The sequence below is a fragment of the Macaca nemestrina genome, chromosome 13 (assembly GCF_043159975.1).
Source record: "Macaca nemestrina isolate mMacNem1 chromosome 13, mMacNem.hap1, whole genome shotgun sequence".
In the NCBI taxonomy this organism is placed as follows: domain Eukaryota; kingdom Metazoa; phylum Chordata; class Mammalia; order Primates; family Cercopithecidae; genus Macaca; species Macaca nemestrina.
This window is the reverse complement of record NC_092137.1, coordinates 3,711,191-3,730,378: the sequence shown is the minus strand read 5'-3', so window position 1 is coordinate 3,730,378 and position 19,188 is coordinate 3,711,191. Positions and strand designations below refer to the sequence as shown.

Below are 19,188 nucleotides of genomic sequence, written 5' to 3'. Positions count from 1 at the left end.
ATTGGAGGAAAATCAAGAAATTCAAAAAAAAATTTTTTTTTTTTATATGAAGTCTCGCTTGTATCACCCAGGCTGGAGTGCAGTGGCGACACCTCGGCTCACTGCAAACTCCCATCTCCTGGGCTCAAGCAATTCTCCTCAGCCTCCCGAGTAATTTTTGAATTTTTAATAGGGACGGGGTTTTCCCATGTTGGCCAGGCTGGTCTCAAACTCCTGACCTCAGGTGATCCGCCCGCCTCAGCTTCGCCAAGTGCTGGGATTACGGGCCTTGAGTGAGCCACCAGACCTCGCCCAGAACACTTTTTAAAAGGAAAATGCGTAACATTCTAGGACAGCCTGTGTAAATCTTGTTTCCCAAACCAGTGAATCTGTGAATTCCAATACACTAAATGTTTGAGATGACAGAGATGAAGCCTCCCAAAAAGCCACTAAACACAGATAGCTAGGAAACGGGGGGATGGGGAGAGAACGGGGCTCCGTGCTGGAGAAGGGTGAGAATAGGTTTGCAGCACCCTAAACCTAAGTAAACAACTCATTCCAGAGAAACCAAGACAATCCCTGTCCCGGGATGGGGAGCGGGGGCGGGAGGGGAGACAGCGGAAATGTGGAAATGGGGGAGGGACCTATGGACTACTGAGGATAAAGGGCCAGCCTTGATAACTGCTTAACGGGCACCTTCTTCACCTTTCTTCACCTTCCTCACTACTCGCTCACCCACAAAGGCCTCAGCCAAGTATGGTCAAGAGCAGCTGCCAAAGCTTTGAAAACATCCAGTGCGCCTGCCCTACCATGTGAGTTCCCCGTCGGGAGCCTGACAGTTCTACTCCTACGAGGCCTGACCCTCATCTGCAAAATGGGAAAATACTATTGTGTTGCCTCGGAGGCCTCCAGGAATTAGTCTACCTGCAGGAGTAATTTGATGTAAAACGTATTATTTGGGGGACTGTTCAGTAAGATTGTCTCGTCACCCTGTAAAAGCAGGAAGGTTAAATTTTACAAGGTAATGTTAAGGCTTATTAATAACTGTAAGCAATTTGGCATAAAGCCAAAACGGAGGAACTAATTCTCTTAATGACATCTGCTCTACTCTACAAAGACCTGGTCCAACTACAGTCACCAGACACCACACCAGGGTCCTCACCTCGGGGCTTTCATTCCCCCAGGGCCTTCATTTGACGAACTGGAAAATGAAGTGGGGAAATGGACTACCCAAGTTTACACACCACTTAGCATCTACTAAATCTATTAATCAGACTCTTTTTTTTTTTTTTTTTGGTATTTCTTAGTACAGACGGGGTTTCATCGTGTTAGCCAGGATGGTCTCGATCTCCTGACCTCGTGATCCACCCGTCTCGGCCTCCCAAAGTGCTGGGATTACAGGCTTGAGCCACCGCGCCCGGCTAATCAGACTCTTACATTTAGCTTGTGAAAGTCCACTTAACACCTAACATGAATTTATGTATAAAAAATTCAACAAATCTGACGGAATGGGAAGTGGAGGTGTTGGTTTAATGGATAATTTCAGTTCTACAAGATGAATGAAAAAGTTTCAGAGTTCTGTTTCCCAACTTTGTAGACATACTTAAGGCTACTGAGCTGTAAACTTAAAAATGGGTACTATGGTAAATTTTACATATATCACAATAAAAAAAAAGTACCAGGTATATTTTTAGTTTGAACCATGCAAAAGTGCTAATATTCAGCTATTTCTGCAGCATCATGTGATGACACTTGTACCCCTGAACACAAGCGGAGCCTCACAGGCATCAAGCTTGCTGGCGCACACACCCCTCCTGCTAAAACCCTCCGGCCCAACACAGGACGCCACTGATAGTGAAGACAGCTGCGCATCCATGAATCCGGAATTTTGAAAAACATAACTGAAACAGAGTACTGTGAATATATATTTTATTTAGTCACTTTTGTTTACAATTGAAACTCTGGGAATTCAAAATTAACATCCTTGCCTGTGAGCTTCTTATAGACACCAGAAAAAGTTTCAACCTACAAGAAAAGAAAGAATTCATCACAAAACTCTGAAATACACACTCAGCTTAAAACCTAATAGTTTCATGAAATTGTGCCCTGTATGGTCTTTCTCCTCAGCAACTAAGTACTGAGAAGATAAGGAATATGCACGACATGTCCGTAGCAGTCTTATAACCATGGACAAGCTCCTCTCCAATGTTGTGGGACAGGACTCTACACCAATGCACCGGGAAGCCACCAGGGGACCCCACCAGTCACCCACATGGTTATGTCCCCCCAAGACACTGATCTATCACCATCCACCCCTAACTCACCAAGAATATACAGCCTAACTAAAAGACTACCGAATGAGCCTACTTCCAAAAGGTACAGAGAATTTCAAGTGTTCAATTCTTTAAATTCTCCATTTAAAACGTGACACATAATCCAAAGTAGAGCAGGCTGAAGTGCGGGTAAAAGAACTAGTCCTGAGTTTACTACAGTCATTGCTCTGGTGGCACATGGAGACTGGTAACTCTAAAATCTACTCTCACTGTGGCTGAACCTGTCCATGATAAATGTCGACCTATTACCTTGTGTTCCACATTGTTCTGCTGTGCTTTGTCCAAATGAACCTTTATGAGCCGGCTGCCATCTAGTTTCACGCGGATTCTCTTGCCCACAATTTCGCTTGGGAAGACCAAGTCCTCAAGGATGGCATCATGCACAGCTGTCAGAGTACGGCTGAAAGAATAGTTAAAAAGGTAAGCAACACAGAATGCCTGCCCTCTCAACTCCAGAAGGCACCTCAAGTCAAAATGAAAATGTAAAACCCAGGTTCCTCAAGTCAAATTAACACTCATTTTCAAACAAGCTTGTTATATTTCACGTACCACACTAAAGCCTTTGCCTACCTAGAATACGGTAATAGCTTATTGACTTATTTCAAAAGCTCCGTCAATTTTAAATGTTACTCTGGGGTAAACGACAAACTCACCAAGGCAGTAAGTGACCATCTCTAGGGATGTGAGTAGTGATGTCTTTTATACATCTTTATTTTCACTTGTATCATTTATCAACTAATTCACTACAATAACCTTAACATTCTTGCTCATCTCCAAAACCACCCCCTTCCAATGTCAAGATAATCTTTCTAAAAAATTGATAAAATCACATAATTTACATAAAAGACTCTTCAAGAGCTCTCCTAGACCTCCAAGATATCTTCCAAACTCCTTGTTCTCTAGGATCAAATGAGGCAATCTTCCGCCCCCAGGCACTGTTCTATCACCAGCTCTAGGATAGCTGCCCCTCCCCGCACATGTGGGTCTTCAATTTCTAACCCATCAGCATCACGAAAACTGCCAGTGGAATCTTGCTCCTCATCTGAGTATCACTATCAAGTTCAAAACCTACCTACCTGCCACCCAACAAATGAGAAGTTTCAATTAATTGCAAGCTTTTGGGGCAGCTACCATGTACCATGAGACATCAGGAGTAAGTCAAGAGACAGCTCTTTGTTTCGGCATTTATGGAGCTGCCTTGTATACGGTTATCTGTCTAGGTCTCACCCCACTGTAGCTAACAATGACACTATAGTCTACTCATTTGGATTTCCTATCTGGCAGCGCCCATATACACAGTTAACATCTTCTGGTGGCTCTCAATTTTACTCCCAACATCTGTTCACAGCCACAAAGGGCAAAAACTTGAAGAAAGTCCATTTCCCAAAACCCTCATCACCTTTCAGAAAGCAAATCAAGACAAATGGATTGTTCACTGCGACTCATTCATTAAGCATATTCTTACAATACTAGGAAAGCACCCAAATATGGAAATTAGATTCCAAAGTTATCTACAAACTCTTAAAATGGGGAGCAAAGGAACAACTCAATCATCACAAACCACAGGGACTGGAGCACTTCAGAGGAAAAACCCTGCTATACCCCAAAACTGTATCAATTTCAGCATTTAACCTGAGTTAGACAAAGACAGCTCTACCGAATAGGGAAAATAAATCGGAAAGCAGGAAGCCGGATTGGAAAAAGCGGAATCACTATGACCTACCAGCTAGGCTCAGCGCGGACGAGGGAAGGCTTTCAACAGACTAGGCCCCACTAGAAACACTGAAGCCACTGTCTGAGAAAATTTGGAAAACAGACGTTTGTACTGAGGGGAATTAAAGCTATGGGTTTGAGGAACAGTCCTTTGGCTGTGTGGAAAGCAAAGCGACTGTTTTTATACTCGTTTCCTAACTCAGGTTCTCAGAACTGAGTTTCCAAAACCCTCTTTAAGTGTCATGATTTAGGAAAAAAAAAAATCCTAAATTCTTATGCCGCTCTGTCCATAAAAGTTTTTCAAAGTACTAAGCCATAGAATTCAAGTTCTACAAAACCTGGCACCTACCTTTCCACATACCACAGTTCAATACGATAACACATTGCTAGATTCCCAACACTATTTCCTAGTGGTTTTCAAAACAAGGCTGAGTTTAAAAAAACAAAAGAAAATGCCGCCCACGGTGGCTCACACCTGTAATCCCAGCACTTTGGGAGGCCGAGGCAGGTGGATCACGAGGTCAGGAGATCAAGACCACCCTGGCTAACATGGTGAAACCCCGTCTCTAATACAAAAAATTAGCCGGGCTTGGTGGTGGGCGCCTGTAGTCCCAGCTACTCGGGAGGCTGAGGCAGGAGAACAGCGTGAACCCGGGAGGTGGAGCTTGCAGTGAGCTAAGATCCGGCCACTGCACTCCAGCCTGGGCGACAGAGCAACACTCTGTCACCAAAAAAAAAAAAAAAAAAAAAAATTCTTAGGATTACTAGTATTAGCTACAATGAGCAAATTATCCCAGCCTTGAATCAGTTTTCTCATCCACTAAGGATAACAATACAAATTATACATTTCACAGGGTATAGGCATAACTAGAATTTTTTTTTCTTAAACTCATCCCTAGGTAAAAGTCCACAGGGATTTAATAGTTCACATTTATAGAACAACGTACTAATCAGAGACTAACAAAATACCAAAATATCTAGTTTAAGAAGACAACTACCAATATTTCAGTTTATGCCAGATAACCTGTAAGTCAATCAAGTTCATAAATCATTTTCCATCAGCATCAGCTGCAATGATATTTTAACCTGTGATGTTATCACCCAAATCCACCTACATTTTTTACTTCCAATCCACAGCAAAAATAAAAATCAAAGATAAATCCAAGCTCACGTCAACTATGTCTAGCAGGCTTTATCACACAGAATTAAAGTAATGATTTCCGTCTCATCATTCCTATCCTGTGCACACATAATCGGAGGAAATCATCTCATCTTGTGACAGCACTGACCTACTAGACATACAATGGCTACGTGAATACATGTATGTTTTACATCTAGAATTCTAAAACATACCATGTGCAACTATAGAGGAAAGCAAATACTGCTACTCAAAAATTCCCACTTGAACATCTGTTTCTATAAGCTATAACTTACACAAATTAAGAGTTGTTAATAAGAGGAGTACACACATTTCTGAAACTACTAAAATACTCACCTCCTGGGACGCTTCTGTTTATTTTTTGTACGGCTTTTTCGAGTTGGCTTAGGCAGAATTCTCCTCTGTAAGGTAAAAATTATCATGCAACAAAATGAAAAAAGACCTTAAATTGACAAAAAACTAAAACTGTCATACTGCTTTAAAAGCAAGAATGGCAGGGTAAGTTCAAAGTTCAAAAAAGCTAAACAACTCAGATCCTGAGGAAACCGTTCTATGGAGTTACTTGCTGATTCTTGACTCATTCATTCAGAATCCACAGCCTCTACCAATATGCCAGCGGAAAAAAAACCTCCCAGACACGCCTTTCCCCATGCCTACTGACCCAGAATACTACTTTTATTCCTCATCAATCCTGGCACTTCATTCCCCAAAGACTTCAGTTTGCACCAATGCCAGATCCGAACTGTAACAGATTTCTTAGTTTGATCATCTCTGTAAGCAACCCACTAGACTTGTAGAATTTTAAATCTGGGAAATCATTTTCGTAACTCAAAACACAGCAGTTCTGTCACTTCACAGATTTGTTTCGGCTCCTAAAGAGTGCACTTCGTCTTTTAAAAACTTCTTATTTTTCTATTTTTTGTAGACAGGGTCTCACCATGTTGCCCAGGTCACTGAGTGATCCAACCACCTCCACCTCCCAGTGCTGGGATTACAGGCGTGAGCCACCACGCTCCGCCTGTACTTCTTTCTGCCCATTTGGATTCCTAAAAGGATTGTTTTCATGACTCCAACTACCAATGCGGTCTAAATACAAGCAATTTTAGCAAAATTCACAAACAGAAACGTGCTGCAACAGAACAGATACCTGAGCGATAAAGACAACATGCTTCCCACTGAACTTTTTCTCCAACTCGCGTACTAGCCGGACTTGGATTTTCTGGAAAGATTTCAGTTGAGGAACAGGAACAAAGATTATGATAGCTTTCCGACCACCACCAACTTCAATTTCCTAAAGAAAAAAAAATCTATTTGTTAATTGCTTCAGAAAGCAAAAAAGTAAACGTTGTGGTCAAATTAGAGACTAAGAAAACCTTATCACTAACACCATAGCTGCATTACAAACTAATAATAGTTTTGAGTTAATGATATATGCACCCTTCGGAGATGTCCTCATCTCTCTCCAACATTCACATTTCCTTATTCCAGGAACGGAGACTGTCCAGGCCAGGAGGCCAATCACTGCCACTTCTGCACCCCCGCATGCGGCAACTCCGGGCTAAGTGTAGAGAAGTCTGCATCCTGGGAGCTCCCCATAGCTCTTCGCTGTATTTATAACTAAGTAAGGGCAAGTAAGGTCCGAAACCGGCCCAGGCCCTCTACTCCACGTTTCTCCACCCACCGCACGTGCACAGCTTCACCTGCAGAGTACCTGCAACCCCACTCCCGCACCTGGGGATATCACTGGCAAACAGCACGGCGGAACCTGAGTTCAGGTTAGGCAGCCAGGCGGCAAGTCGTCCTCAACCGTAACCCGGGTCATCTAACAACCCTGCCAGGCACTGCGCGCTGAGACGCGCCGCACCTCCCTCCCAGCCGAGGGGCGCCAGCTTACCTTGGCTGCCGTAATATTCAGCTCCCTGAGCTGAGCCTTGAGGTCCGAGTTCATCTCCAGCTCCAGAAGAGCCTGAGAAGCAACGAACAGCAGGGCCGACCCTCAGCGCGCGTCCCAGCAGCCCGGGCCCAGCACACACGCGACCGTCTTCCCTCCCAGGCGGGGCGCCTCCACCCGCCCCAAACGCCAAGGAAACCCTGTCACCTGGGAGATGCCGGACTCGAACTCGTCCGGCTTCTCGCCATTGGGCTTCACGATCTTGGCGCTCGAACTGAACATGGTCTTCTCCTGGGAGAACTGAAGGCACAGCGGTCAGCGTTACGCGGCCGGGCTGCGGGCGCCGCCGGCTCGCCCTCCCGCCCGCACCCCCCGGCCAGGCTCCGCTCGCCCCGCAGAAGCCATCGGAGGACACAGGGCGGGTAATCGGCTGTATCCCCACCCGGTGAGCAAGGCCCGCCACTCCAGAGCCTGACTCCAAAAGGCGTTTTCCTCAACGCAAGAAGAAAAGTTCGGCCCAAGAACGGGCCGCCAACCTACCTCGCCGAGCGCCGGCTTAGGAAGAGGCCCAAATCTCGCGAGAGCACGTCAAACTCTGGCGGCGGAAGGGAAGAGGCGTAAACAGAGCGAGGAGAAGGGCGGAAACCGGAACATCACTGAGAAGCGGTAGAAGGCTAGACAGTCCCAGGAAGCGGCTCCGGGGACGAGTGTCTTGGTAACGCTTTTCCGCCGTAGGTTTCGTACTTTGGTGCCGTTTCCGAGCGTTCCGGTGCCGGCTCCCAAGATTCCTATCTTCGATGCATGTTGCAGGCGGGAACTGGCCTCCTCCCAGCCCTGGGTCTGGACGAGAGAAGGAGGCCGATGAAAACCAACTTCGGCAACCTCCGGAGACAGGACGATTAAAAAAGGCTAACTTGGCTGGGCGCTGAGGCTCACGCCTGTAATCCCAGCACTTTGGGAGGCCGAAGCAGGAGGATCACTTGAGCTCAGGAACCAGCTTGGGCAACATGGCGAGACCCCATGTCCACCAAAATAAATACATAAATTAGCCGGTCATGGTGTCACGCGCCTGCAGGCCCAGCTACTCCGGAGGCCGAGGCGGGAGGATTGCTGGAGCTGAGAGGTCGAGGCTGCAGTGAGCGGAGGTTGCACCACTGTGCTCCAGCCTGGGCGACAGACCAAGACCCTGTCAAAAAATAAATTTAAAAAAATTATGAGGCCTTCGCTCTATGCTAGTACTGTACTAGGTGCTAATTATTAAGTAGAACAGACTGAACTCTTGCCCTCATGGAGCTTACAGTTTAGTGGAGAAGACATTACATAAACAGTATGACTATATAATGACATTGTAATAACTTACATAACAGTAAAATGAGAGGTTGGGGAGGGATTATTTATGCTTTAAGAAGTCCGGAATCCTGGAACACGGAAGAGCCACAGGGTCTATCGCCTGGGGAAGAGCATTCCAGACAGGGAGAAACTCGTGCCGGAATGATCCCGGTGTGGACAGGTAATTTAATCTGAGCTTCAGTTTCCTCTTCTGTCAAATGTCAGGCAAGAGTTACTTTCAGCCGTGGGCCAGGCACTGTGAAAAATGCAGAAACATTACACTAGGTGCCCTCTCAGGATTCCCAACCACCTTTACTAAGCAGAGGCGGTATTCATCTCACATTTTTAATGCTAGGTATGCTCCCGCCCCATGCTTCTCTAATAATGTTTTTTAAAAGGCAAGTGACTATCTCCTTGGAAAATTAAGGATAACTTGAAATTTCTTCCTAATAGAAAGGAAACTACAGCTGCGTCTACAGTCTCATCTGGGCGGTCATTCTGAGGCCCCTTGTCGAACTAGATCCATTTCCTTACCCCACATGCACTTTTCAGCCTGGCTTTTATCTCTGCTGCTCTATAAAAGTAGTAATCTAAAAGTTCATCCAGTAAAGCTCTTTCTCTGTGAACCTGTCAATTGAGAAAAAAAATTAAAGTTATTTCTGGTTTCCAGTCCTTTGTTGAATAGGAGTGGTGAGCAAGGACATCCGTGCCTTGTTCCCCATCTTAGGGGAAAACAGATTCAGTCTTTCACCATTAAGTATAATGTTAGCTCTAGGTTTTTTGCAGATTTTTTTTTTTTTTTTTTGAGACGGAGTCTTGCTCTGTCGCCCAGGCTGGGGTGCAGTGGCCGGATCTCAGCTCACTGCAAGCTCCGCCTCCCAGGTTTACGCCATTCTCCTACCTCAGCCTCCCGAGCAGCCGGGACTACAGGCGCCCGCCAACCCGCCCGGCTAGTTTTTTTGCATTTTTTAGTAGAGACGGGGTTTCACCGTGTTAGCGAGGATGGTCTCGATCTCCTGACCTTGTGATCCGCCCGTCTCGGCCTCCCAAAGTGCTGGGATTACAGGCTTGAGCCACCGCGCCCGGCCTTTTGCAGATATTTTTAATCAAATTCAGGAAGTTCCCTCTATTCCTATTTCTGAGGGTTTTTTTTTTTTTTTAATCATGGATGTTGGAGTATGTCAAATGCATTGTTTCTGCGAACTAATATGATTATGTGAGTTTTTCTTCTTACACTGTTAATGTGCTGTTAATATACATAAATGCTTTTCCTTTCTAACTCTAGCTTTGAGCCTCATGAGATCCTAAGAAATGTGATTTTTAAAACTTAGAACCTGATAGAAGTTGATAAAGGTTGCACATGTGTTTTAATAGGTAGTTTCAGGATCATAATCACAACTTAGAGGATGATTCTACTAATTTTATGTTACGAAATGCCTACTAATCGTTACTTTTTTTTTTTCCACTAGTTTTACTAGTACTAGCTTCTTTATTATTTAACCAAACAATAAGTGAGTCGATAATACCAACATAATTGACAACGAACAGAAATACCATCTATCCAATCCACTTACTTTTAGAACACTTTGTTAACTCTTTTATGTATCATTATGGACATGTGACATTGCAGATTTGCTATACATCAATCAAGCTCAGCCAGTATTTCTCCTTTGATCCTTAAATTATCTCAATTGTGACCAGGAGGGGCCCCTCTTAGATAAGCAGCCAAGTCTTGTCATCTCCATGAATGTCTGAACATCTTCTTGTTTTCTGGCACAAGATATTCCAGGCTCCTCTTGTAATTTTCTGCCTGAGACATAGAATGAGCCTTTTCTTCTAAAAATGCTGATAGTTTTTTTTTTTTTTTTGAAAAATAGTATTGGAGACCAGAATTTTGGCAGCAGGAAGCATCGTGGGGATCCTCGTAAGCCATTTCAGCGGACAGAGCTTAAAAAGATGCATTTAAAATAATGTTTTCATAAAAGATACAAGTTCACATTGACATTCTTGATCCACTTCTAACAGAACGATTCCTTCTGAAATCCTCGATTCTATCATAGCATCTCCTTTTCTCCTGTAATAAAAACCTTGATTCCTAAACACAAAAATACAATTAACTTGCTTTATCTGACACTATGAGAGAATACATTCAAAATAACAATTCAGGCAGGCTGCAGTGGCTCACACCTGTATTCAGGCGGGCCTCAGTGGCTCACACCTGTAATCCCAGCACTTTGGGATCATCCACCCCACCCAGGGTGGGTGAATCACTTGAGATCAGGAAATCAGCCTGGCCAACATAGTGAAGCCCTATCTCTACTATAAATAGAAAAATTAGCCAGACCTGGTGGTGGACGCCTGTAATCCCAGCTACTTGGGAAGCTGAGGCATGAGAATCGCTTGAACCTGGGAGGCAGAGGTTGCAGTGAGCCAGGATGGCACCACTGCACTCCAGCCTGGGCAACAGAGTGAGACTTTATCTCAAAAAACAAAAAATCAATATATGTATATTTTTGAGACAGGGTCTTGCTCTGTTGCCCAGGCTGGAGGGCATTGGCATGATCACTGCTCACTGTGGCCTCAGCCTCCCCAGGCTCAGGCGATCCTCCCATCCCAGCTTCCCAAATACCTGGGATTACAGGTGTATGCCATGAGGCCCAGCTAATTTTTTGTATTTTTTGTGGAGGGGGGGTTTCACCCTGTTGCCCAGGCTGGTCTCGAACTCCTAAGCTCAAGCTATCCACCCACCTCAGCCTCCCAAAGTGCTGGGATTACAGGCGTGAGCCACCACATGCAGCCTAACAATTCAACATTAATATAACCCATACAATTACTCAATAAAATTCAAAGATTTCTAGTGAGATCTGCAGTCTGTATGCATTTTCCACAGTTTACTCATCATCTCTCACTCTGCTGTCTGTTGGTTCTCTGATAGTTTGGGTCAAGAGTTTCAGCTTGTTTTCAGTTTGAGGATTAAGTTTACAAAACCAGATGGCTTTCAGCTACTAGAAGAGAGAAGGTGCTATTCTACCTTTCAATGATGGAAAGACTCAACAGCTCAATCTCCAAAATTATTTAAATGGACTCATTTAGCTACCATCTGGAGTTATCCATCCACAATAACCCAGTACATAATCGCACAGAAATAACTGCTAACTGAACTGCCCACTGCCTCCTGCTTTTACATTTCTAGGATGATCAGAACTCAGGTGTTTCACATATTCATAAAAATCTCTAAATATCCTAACTCCCGTTTTGATCTTTCAAGTTTTATAGTTTTCTTGATGTTCATATAAGCTACAAGTTGTCTTTCACTTTATACTATTCAATGTTCCTTTCCAGTCTAACATACATGGTCATACCAAGATCTGCAGTGTGCCAGCCAAATGATTCGCCTAATGTTTTGATCTTGATAATTCCAAACTCCAATTGCTGGGATTGAGCAAGGTACTCATTGTAGGGAGGAAGAAACGCACCCTGAGCAACTGTGGGGCCTCTGCTAAGGAGGTGTTAGGAAACACGAATAGGATTCGGTTTTGTATCGGGAATTTGGGGGAGGGCTTGAGAAAGGGGGGCTTTGCTTAGCATTGGATGCTGTCACAAAGCCGGAGTAATTCTGTGGTTGGGTGTCTTTTTTTTTTTTTTTTTTTTTTTGAGACAGAGTCTTGCTCTGTCGCCCAGGCTGGGGTGCAGTGGCCGGATCTCAGCTCACTGCAAGCTCCGCCTCCCGGGTTTAGACCATTCTCCTGCCTCAGCCTCCCGAGTAGCTGGGACTACAGGCGCCCGCCACCTCGCCCGGCTAGTTTTTTGTATTTTTTAGTAGAGACGGGGTTTCACCGTGTTAGCCAGGATGGTCTCGATCTCCTGACCTTGTGATCCGCCCGTCTCGGCCTCCCAAAGTGCTGGGATTACAGGCTTGAGCCACCGCGCCCGGCCTGTGGTTGGGTGTCTTAAGTTTCATTTATAGTGAGAGCAGACGAGCACCAGTCCTCGGCTGCAGTTGCTAAGGAAGCATCCGTCACTCCTGCTAACCAGGAGAGTAGGATGTTTGGTGTTTTTGTGGCCTCGTCAGTGTTCATATTTTGCCTGGATTCAGACATGATTTTGCAGTGATCTTGTTTTTGTCTTCGTCAGTCATGGGTTAATGTAGCCTTATCTGATTTTGGCCTTTTTTTTTTTTTTTTTTTTTTTTTTTAAGATGGAGTCTCGCACTGTCGCCCAGGCTGGAGTGCAGTGGCGCCATCTCCGCTCACTGCAACCTCCACCTCCCAGGTTCAAGAGATTCTCCTGCCTCGGTCTCCCCGAGTACCTGGGATTACAGGTACCCGCCACCAGGCCTGGCTAAGTTTTTTGTATTTTTGATAGAGACGGTATTTCACTATGTTGGCCAGGCTGGTCTCTAACTCCTGACCTCGTGATCCGCCCACCTCAGCCTCAGTACCAAACAAGTGTAGGACAGCAATACGATGGAATGCTATTCAGCAATAAAGATAGACAAGCTGCTAATATAAGTTACATCAGCATGAACCTTGAAAACATTATACAAAGTAAAGCATTATACAAAGTGCTAGGATTACAGGCCTGAGCCACCGCGCCCGACCTTGACATTCTCTGAAATCATTTATGTTCAACAGGAAAACCAGGACTGCTGGGGTGCTAGGCCAGCTGTCACAACACCAAGGCCAGCTAGTATTCCACGCGGCTGCTGGAAGTCAGAAACTACTTTTCTCTTTTTACCCAGTACCAGCCAAAATTTTTTATTTTCCTACAGAAGGCTCAAGGAATCATCAAGTACATTAGAATTTCACATAATTAGCAAAGAATTCATGAACACAGAGCCTTGAATTTTGCCCCAAATCATCTTCTGACTTATGAGTCACAGCTCATAATTTATATTTATTTATTTATTTAGAGACAGAGTCTCGCTCTGTCACCCAGGCTGGAGTGCAGTGGTGCAATCTTGGCTCACTGCAATCTCCACCTCCCAGGTTCAAGCAATTCTCCTGCCTGAGCCTCGCAGATAGCTGGGACTACAGGTGCCCGCCACCAGGCCCGCTAATTTTTTTTTTTTTTTTTTTTTTTTATTTTTAGTAGAGACAGGGTTTTGCCACACTGGCCAGGCCAGTCTTGAACTCCTAACCTCAGACGATCCACCCGCCTTGGCCTCGCCAATTGCTGGGATTACAGACATGAGCCACCAGGCCCGGCCTGAATTCAGAATTTATAGATGTATATCACTAGTATTCTTACTCTTATTAGAGAAAACATAAATGTAGAGCCCAGCTTCTCAGAAGACTGTGGATACACACGCATATTCACTACCTTCACGCTAATCATTCCAACTTCCTAAAGCCAATAGGATATTATATAATCTATTCCTATATATCTGGCTAAGAGAAATTAAAATTTATGTTCACACAAAACATGTATGTGAATGTTTATAGCGTTATTACTCATAATAGCTAAAAATAGGGACAAACCCAAATCAATGGATCAATATACAAACGAGTGTGGTACAGCCATACGAAAGAATACTATTCAGCAACAAAGACAGACAGGCTACTAATATAAGTTACATCAGCACGAACCTCGAAAACATTATACAAAGTGAAAGAAACCAGACACAGAAGAGCTCATGCTGTATGATTCTACCTACGATGATTTACCTCCAGGAAATGTAGAAAAGCCAAATACGTAAGGGAAAGCAGAAGAGAAGTCCCCGGGGCCCGCAGTGGAGTGATGGTGCCCAGGACAGGGAACATTTGGGGGATGGTGGAGATGTTCCGAGCTGTATGGTGGGGATGACTGCACAGTTCTGTGGCTTTACTGAGAGCCATTGAACGTATACACACAGGGGTGTTTCGTTTTGTTTTGTTTTGTTTTGAGACAGGGTCTCACTCTGTCACCCAGGCTGGAGTGCAGTGATATGATCACAGCTTGCTGCAGCCTCAACCTACTGGGCTCAAGCGATTCTCCCACCTCAGCTTCCCCAGTAGCTGGAACTACAGGTGTGCACCACTATGCCCAGCTAGTTTTTGTATTTTTTGGTAGTGACGGGGTCTCACTCTGTTGGCCAGGCTGGTCTTGAACTCCTGGGCTCAAGCCATTTACCCACCTCAGCCTCCCTAAGTGCTGGGATTACAGTCATGTGCCACCTCGCCTGACCCAGGGGTGAATTTTATGGTATATAAATTTTAGCTCAGTCAAGGTGGGTGTTTTGATTTTTATTTTTTGTTTTGTTACATTTAAAACAATAGAAAGCAATCATGAGTTCAGTCTGATTGCCCCGGTTCTCCAGCACCCAGTGCGTGGTCTCACTTTCCTTCTTCCCATATTTGTAAATTCCTCCTTCAACAGTGGGAGAATCGGACTCCCACCCATTTCCACAGTGTGTTTCCTTGCTCAGTCCTGGAATGCACAACAGGGAGCTTCAGTGTTGCTAACTGTACGCTGTGAAAACACACTCACCCGCATTGCAGTACTGGGAACACACTCGCCTTCTGTCGTTCAGTACTGGGACTCACCCTCCGCATTGCAGTACTGGGAACACACTCGCCTTCTGTCGTTCAGTACTGGGGACTCACCCTCTGCAGTTCGTACTGGGGGTTCTCTGTGTCTTTCACTGACACAGTCACAATCATATGACTAAGGTTGACCTGACTTACTACAATTACTTCAAGGCACCTCCCATCCCCTGCCCTGTGTGGGCATGATTCATTTGAAATCCAGATATATTTGTTGAATTAAGTTTTTACTCCATTTTGGTTTTCTCGCCCATCCTTGTTATCTCGGCTCACTGCAGCCTCTGCCTCCCAGGTTCAAGCGATTCTCCTGCCTCAGCTTCCCGAGTAGCTGGGATTACAGGCATGTGCCACCACCCCTGGCTAATTTTTGTATTTTTAGTAGAGACAGGATTTCTCCATGTTGGCCAGGCTGGTCTCAAACTCCTGACCTCATGTGACCTGCCCACCCTGGCATCCCAAAGTGCTGGGATTACAGGCGTGAGCCACCGTGCCCAGCCCTTGTTGACTTTTGACTATGTGAAACACTCTGCTTCTGAAAGTCAAAAGCCATCTAAGGAGGTCACTCCCTCGAGAAGGCCACACTGCACCGGCCTCCGCCTTCCCTCCTCCACCCAACCTTGCTTTCTGGTTCATCCCTCCTGAGTTTCTTTTTGCTTGAATGTATATTTTCTTACTTCCCCTTCATTCTTACACAAAAGCGCATTTGATTTTTGCATTTTGTGTTCCCCTAAACATATTTCCTGGCAATCCCCCCGTGTAAGCTCAGGAAACCTCCCTCATGCTTTTTTACCGTGACATCGCTCTGCACTGGGCAGTTAGACCACTCTCACCCTGCCCGTGTTCTGTGGAGACACTTGGACTGCACCCGAGTCATAACTAACATTTTGTAATTTTAAACAATGCCCCACAAACAAACTCGCGCATATGCGTTAGGATGCTTTTGGAGCGGCCCCTTCGGGATAAATTTCTAGAAGTGGGATCTCAGCCTCAGAAGGTAAAGCCAGGCCGGGCGCGGTGGCTCAAGCCTGTAATCCCAGCACTTTGGGAGGCCGAGACGGGCGGATCACGAGGTCAGGAGATCGAGACCATCCTGGGTAACACAGTGAAACCCCGTCTCTACTAAAAATACAAAAACTTAGCCGGGTGAGGTGGCAGGCACCTGTAGTCCCAGCTACTCGGGAGGCTGAGGCAGGAGAATGGCGTGAACCCGGGAGGCGGAGCTTGCAGTGAGCTGAGATCCGGCCACTGCACTCCAGCCTGGGTGACAGAGCGAGACTCCGTCTCAAAAAAAAAAAAAAAAAATTAAAAAAAAAAAAAAAAGAAGGTAAAGCCATAGGTAATTTTGTTACGCACTGCCACCTTCCCTCGGAAAAGCGTTGTGCGTCATGTGGGAATTCTTGTTTTCCCACAGCATTCCCAACAGAATGTGTCATCATACTTTTTAATTTGTGTCTGTCTGACAGGTGAAAAATGAGACCGCAGTGTAATTTAATTTGCATTCTCTAATTCGGAGTGAAGTTGGCATATTTCCATGTGTTTCATATGTTCAAGGACCATTGTAAAGCGTTTAATACGTTTTTGTGTGATTTTTTCTGCTCATATTTTAACCATTTTTCTTTTCTTTTCTTTTCTTTTTTTCTTTTTTTCAGTTGAGAGCAGAATTTTAATAGGCAAAAGAAAGAGAAGACCTCACTGCTGCAGAGAGGAATCCTGGAGAAATGGGTTGCCCTCATTTTTCTTTTTCTTTTTTTGAGACAGTCTCTCACTGTCACCCAGGCTGGAGTTCAGTGGCTCATTCGTACCTCACTGCAGCCTCAACCTCCCGGGCTCAATCAATCCTCCCACCTCAGCCTCCCGAGTAGCTGGGACTGTAGGTATTTAACTATTTTTCTATTGAGATTTGGTCTTCCCCACCCCCCACCACAGATTTTTTTAATTAGAGGGCACTTTTTCAAACAAATTATTCTTAAGGTTCTGCTATCTCTGAATATTATTTTTATAGAACAAGCATAACTATAATTGGATCAATCATCTAACCTTTCAAATCCTCAACTTAGTCTTCTGTTAATGAGAGGATTAAATCCATGAGTTAAATGATCTCTAAGAATCAGTGTGTCTCCAACTTCAGTGAACAAACAGCAGATCACCCAGGGATCGTGGTGGGACGCAGACACTGATTCCGCAGTTGTGGACTTGGTGGGGATGGGTGCTGTCTCAGTCCATCTGGCCTGCTATGCAGAGTGCCACAGACAGAGTGGCTTGTGAACAACAGACGCTCTCACCCTCTGGAGACTGAAAGTCCAAGATCAAGGTGGCAGAAAATGCTGTGTCTGAAGAGGAACCGTTTCATTGTTCACAGCGTCTTCTCGCTGTGTCCTCATGTGGCAGAAGGGCTGAGGGAGCTCTCCAGGGGCCTCCTTCATGAGGGCACTCATGCCATCATGGGACTCCGCTCTCACGACCTCATCACCTCCCAAAGACCATCACTTTGGGGGTTAGGATTTAACATGCACTTTGGGGGGACACACACATTCAGTCCACAGCAGCTCCATCCAATATGGTGCATTTCTAATTAGCTCACAGGCAATGGTGATGATACTGGTCCAGGAACCATACTTCGAGTAGCAACAAACCAAATAGCCACAGAGAGGAAGTGATAGATGTAGCATTAAGGAAGAAAGATTCCTTCCAGTGCCAAGGAAACTCATCACAGTACCTACAATACAGTGTCATCCTGGAGGGACCAAGAGACCCTGGATAGTTGGCCCAGGACAGAATACTGCTGGGGGTTTGGAGGGTGGCAGTTAAAAAGCCAAGATCTGTTTACCTGTCAAAATATATATTCTTTATTAAAAATATATTTATTATATATAAAATTTATTCTCTATTGTGTAGGATCCTGTGCCTCTGTGCTGCGGAAAGCCTAGAGGTCAGATAGGTGAGGGAGGCCACAGGCTTCTAAGTCATTCTTCCCCTCCGAATCTTAGTAACGGAGTGCCAGAAGGAAAGTTACTAATGAGTCCTTGCATGTGAAATAAATTTATGGACCTGTCTGCTTGATCAAGAATTGATGGATTGCATTTAACAGAAGGTCCTTTCTCTCCCTTCCACTTACAGCTGGCGGAAATTATAATAATAATTTATTATTATTATCATCCGTGGACCGATGCGAGATGAATGTGCAAGGCTGTAATGAGGGTGAACTCCTGGGTTAGCACACGCTTAACTGAAGCAAGGTCATGGGCTTGCTCTGTAAAGGCAAGGCCACTTTTCCTGTATGGCAGTAAACTGTCTCTAGACATGGGCGACCTGTGAGTATATGGAAGGTCATTGCTCATATATTAATATTTAAAATCTAGAAATATTCGCACTCTTGATTTTTATCATAAATTGATAATTTGCTTACCTTTGATATATCTCATCAAAAGAAACACTATTCTTACCATTAATTGTCACAAAATATGTACAGATAATGCCCGGATAATTTTTGTATTTTTAGTAGAGACAGGGTTTCACCAGGTTGGCCAGACTGTTGTTCTCAAACTCCTGACCTCAGACGATCTGTCTGCCTTGGCCTCCCATAGTGCTGGGATTACAGGAGTGAGCCACCGCGCCTGGCCAATTATCTCCATTTTTTCACAGGAGAGAACAGAATTGGAGCAACGCACCAGATGCACACAACCAGCAAACGTAGAGCTGGAATCCAAAGTCAATGCATGTGAACGTCCCAGCTCAGAGAGAGGTGGCGAGCAGGAGAGGACTGGGTGAAAACGGTTCCCACACACACCTTTGTCTTCATCATTTAGTTCTCCAGGGTGTCACATTGACAATGCCACTTGACCTCCACAGCAATTCTGTGGTGTTTGTGCACCAGGAACTTTACCCCATTTTGCCAGTGAGGAAACTCAGGTTTGGAGCAGGTAAATCACCACACAAAGCCTTACTGAACAGAGCGCCAGGCCTCAAACTTTTGCTGGCGTTGTCCTCCTTCGCAGTTTACTTTAGGGCCTGTCATTTACTGGGGTAAAACACAAAAATTCCTTGTCCCCGAAAGACTGCAATTAAAGTGCCATTAGCACAGTAATGTACCAACCAACCGTTCCTCGGGCACCAGGGGGCGTGTCTACTGCTATTCAGTCTCAGTGGGTAAACTGCAGAGTCCTCCCACAGCGAGCCGATTGCGAGGGGGGTGTGTACGTGGAAGGACTCACAGGGGTTGGGGAGGCAGCAGTGGCGTTCTGCGTTCTGTCCGAGCCTGTG

General features: G+C 45.1%; 1 protein-coding gene across 1 annotated transcript; it reads right to left on the bottom strand.

Annotated features, from left to right (window-relative positions):
* Positions 1-1,891: 1,891 nt before the first annotated feature.
* Positions 1,892-7,742, bottom strand: LOC105497578 (ribosomal protein S7). Its single transcript, XM_011768762.3, has 7 exons — positions 7,616-7,742; positions 7,283-7,375; positions 7,079-7,150; positions 6,332-6,475; positions 5,521-5,585; positions 2,562-2,712; positions 1,892-2,004 (listed from the first exon to the last, which is right to left on the bottom strand). The coding sequence occupies exons 2-7, from the start codon at positions 7,355-7,357 to the stop codon at positions 1,927-1,929; spliced, it is 585 nt and encodes a 194-aa protein (XP_011767064.1). The 5' UTR covers positions 7,358-7,375; positions 7,616-7,742; the 3' UTR covers positions 1,892-1,926.
* Between the last annotated feature and the right edge of the window lie 11,446 nt (positions 7,743-19,188).

What these genes read in the sequence shown, in the direction of transcription:
- LOC105497578 (XM_011768762.3), bottom strand. Translation starts at nt 7,357, where the DNA reads ATGTTCAGTTCGAGCGCCAAGATCGTGAAGCCCAATGGCGAGAAGCCG. An exon ending in TCGAGTCCGGCATCTCCCAG is followed by an intron (nt 7,151 to 7,282) that starts GTGACAGGGTTT and finishes GTTGCTTCTCAG; the next exon opens with GCTCTTCTGGAGCTGGAGAT. An exon ending in ATGTTGTCTTTATCGCTCAG is followed by an intron (nt 5,586 to 6,331) that starts GTATCTGTTCTG and finishes TTTACCTTACAG; the next exon opens with AGGAGAATTCTGCCTAAGCC.